This window comes from Capsicum annuum, unplaced genomic scaffold (assembly GCF_002878395.1).
Source record: "Capsicum annuum cultivar UCD-10X-F1 unplaced genomic scaffold, UCD10Xv1.1 ctg73317, whole genome shotgun sequence".
NCBI lineage: Eukaryota > Viridiplantae > Streptophyta > Magnoliopsida > Solanales > Solanaceae > Capsicum > Capsicum annuum.
In genome coordinates, this window is record NW_025883318.1 from 1 (window position 1) to 2,257 (window position 2,257).

General features: G+C 41.3%; 1 protein-coding gene across 1 annotated transcript; it reads right to left on the minus strand.

Annotated features, from left to right (window-relative positions):
* Window positions 1-2,257, minus strand: LOC124894363. Its single transcript, XM_047405061.1, has 4 exons — window positions 2,193-2,257; window positions 1,249-1,371; window positions 213-969; window positions 1-103 (listed from the first exon to the last, which is right to left on the minus strand). The coding sequence occupies exons 2-3, from the start codon at window positions 1,351-1,353 to the stop codon at window positions 523-525; spliced, it is 552 nt and encodes a 183-aa protein (XP_047261017.1). The 5' UTR covers window positions 1,354-1,371; window positions 2,193-2,257; the 3' UTR covers window positions 1-103; window positions 213-522.

Here is a 2,257-nt window from a genome sequence, read left to right on the forward strand (position 1 = left end):
CTGCCTCATCTTCTGATTGTACTTCTGAAAATCAGATGAGAGGGCCTTTCTCTAGAGAGAAGACAGCAGGGACAACACTGTCTAGCCATCAGAACACATCACCCTGAAAATAATCCAACAGAAGAAACATTTCAAGGAAAATCCACCCGTACAATAGCAACTATACAAAAATTCTGTCAATCATCAAAATCATTGAAAAGAAGAATTCTTACGTCAGCACTGTTGTCTAGAGACTCATTCACGTGTTTTGCAGAATCTGTGTTACCAGTAAGATCAGCAGCATCTGAGCCCCTTTTTTCTTTACCATCATTTAGTACATTATCCACAGGATTGCAGAAATACTGAATTCATTGCAGCAATTTTTCCAGCCATTTGTCACGCTGTGTTTCATCTGTTAGGACTTTGAAGTTTGAAAGGATGATGAAGTATTCTGATGCATTATTGGCAAAACTGCCTGGAGTTTCTGCTATTGGCTGACCAATCTAGATGGTGCTTAATCGTCTCTGGTGACATCCAAAGACATCATGCTCTTTTCCTCAAAAGTCGACTCTCCAACTGGTCTTCTTGACTAACAGGAGCTGCAGAATTATCCTCAGTTTCAAGGTCAGGAAGATGCCCAACTCGTGCTATAGTCTTCTGAACAAGCAGATCAATCTCATGCTGTTTGGTATCTTCATAGTCCTCATCTGTTAACTTGAAAAGCATCCTCTGTTCAGCGTCATATACCTTCTGAACAAAATTACCAGGATGCTCTTTCCTTTTTGGAATCTGCTTGTTTAACGGTACAAAGTGCACCACACACTTTTGCATGACCGACTCCGCCGGGATCTCATCCCGGTGAAAACTAAAGAACAATTCCCTCGCGTCTCTTGTTTGCCAATTTCCACCATCTCTTTTTATTGCCTCCTCAGGTCGGTAAAACCACTGTCCTGTGACCATCATGCTGCCATCCTTGGTCTGAGAAATATCCTATCAGGAGAAAATCTAACTGAGAGTTTGAAAAAGAGATTAAAAGCAATCAGCCACACCACAATTAACAGCCAGAGAATCACGCATCACCAATAATTTCATGCCAAAGATAGAACACCAGTTCAGGAAGCTGCAGAAAGAAACCAAAAAAGAGGGGGGGGTCGTCGACTCTCCGAGAAACAGATCTCAACAGAGACTTATGACATGTTGTTTCCCTCTAGTCCTAAACAACCGGCTAATCTAAGGAAAAAAAAACTCCTCCTAAAACACAGAGATTACCTGCATGTCCCCATGTCTAAATTTACAATAGATTTGATCGAAGGTGGGGGGTACATAAAACACAAATGTGGCATTGCTGCATGTCTTCCTCTTCCACTTCCACATCAGTTCCTCTTCTACTTCCTACCAATCAAAGGAAATACACCTTATAGAAACTAAACCTCCTCTTTTTCGCCCAACTTTTAAGGCAGATTCTATAAATGGAAGTGAAGGAAAATATTAACTTTTTCCAGACTAGTTGTTATTGTTTGTCCGCTCTTTCCTTCTTAGGCTACAATTTAATGTTTTGCTTCTGTTTTCTCCCCTGCCCTTTTGTAATCCAAACTGAGGAAGTTTAATTCACATTTTCAGTAGCAGCACCAAAGAAAAAATATTCTCTGGTGGTGCAATAGAAAAGGCAAACTCGCAATTAAGATTCATGTCGAATTGAGTTAATTTCGCAGTAGAAAGGGAAAGAGGGCAGCCTGGTGCACAAGAGCTCCCGCTATGCACGGGGTCCGGGGAAGGGACGAGCCACAAAGGTCTACTGAACGCAGCCTTGCCTTACATTTTTGTAAGAGGCCATTTCCACAGTTTCAACCCGTAACCTCCTGGTCACATGGCAACAACTTTACCAGTTACTCCGAGGCCCCCTTAAAAAATAAAAGAGAAGAAAAAGAGGCAGCCCTGTGGAAAGGAAAACTACCTAATACATAAGCTTCAGAATAAGCTCAGATTGTGCATTATATCTGATTACCAAAAAATAAATCTTTTTTCTGGTTAACAGTGGTGTTAGGCCAACTTGTGCTGCCCACCAAAGCACAAGTATGTGGAAAGTAATCACCTAATGTTTTCTGTATCTATTGGAATTGAACCCTGGTGTCCAATGTTTACACCCACTTCATGCCATACCCTTGGGTGCAAGTACCAAAAAAGTTATGCATCTTCCAGGGAAAAGGAATTACCTTGATAATTGCCACATAAGGCTTCTAATTTTTTGCTTCTGGAACCAAGAGCACAAGATCCTCCT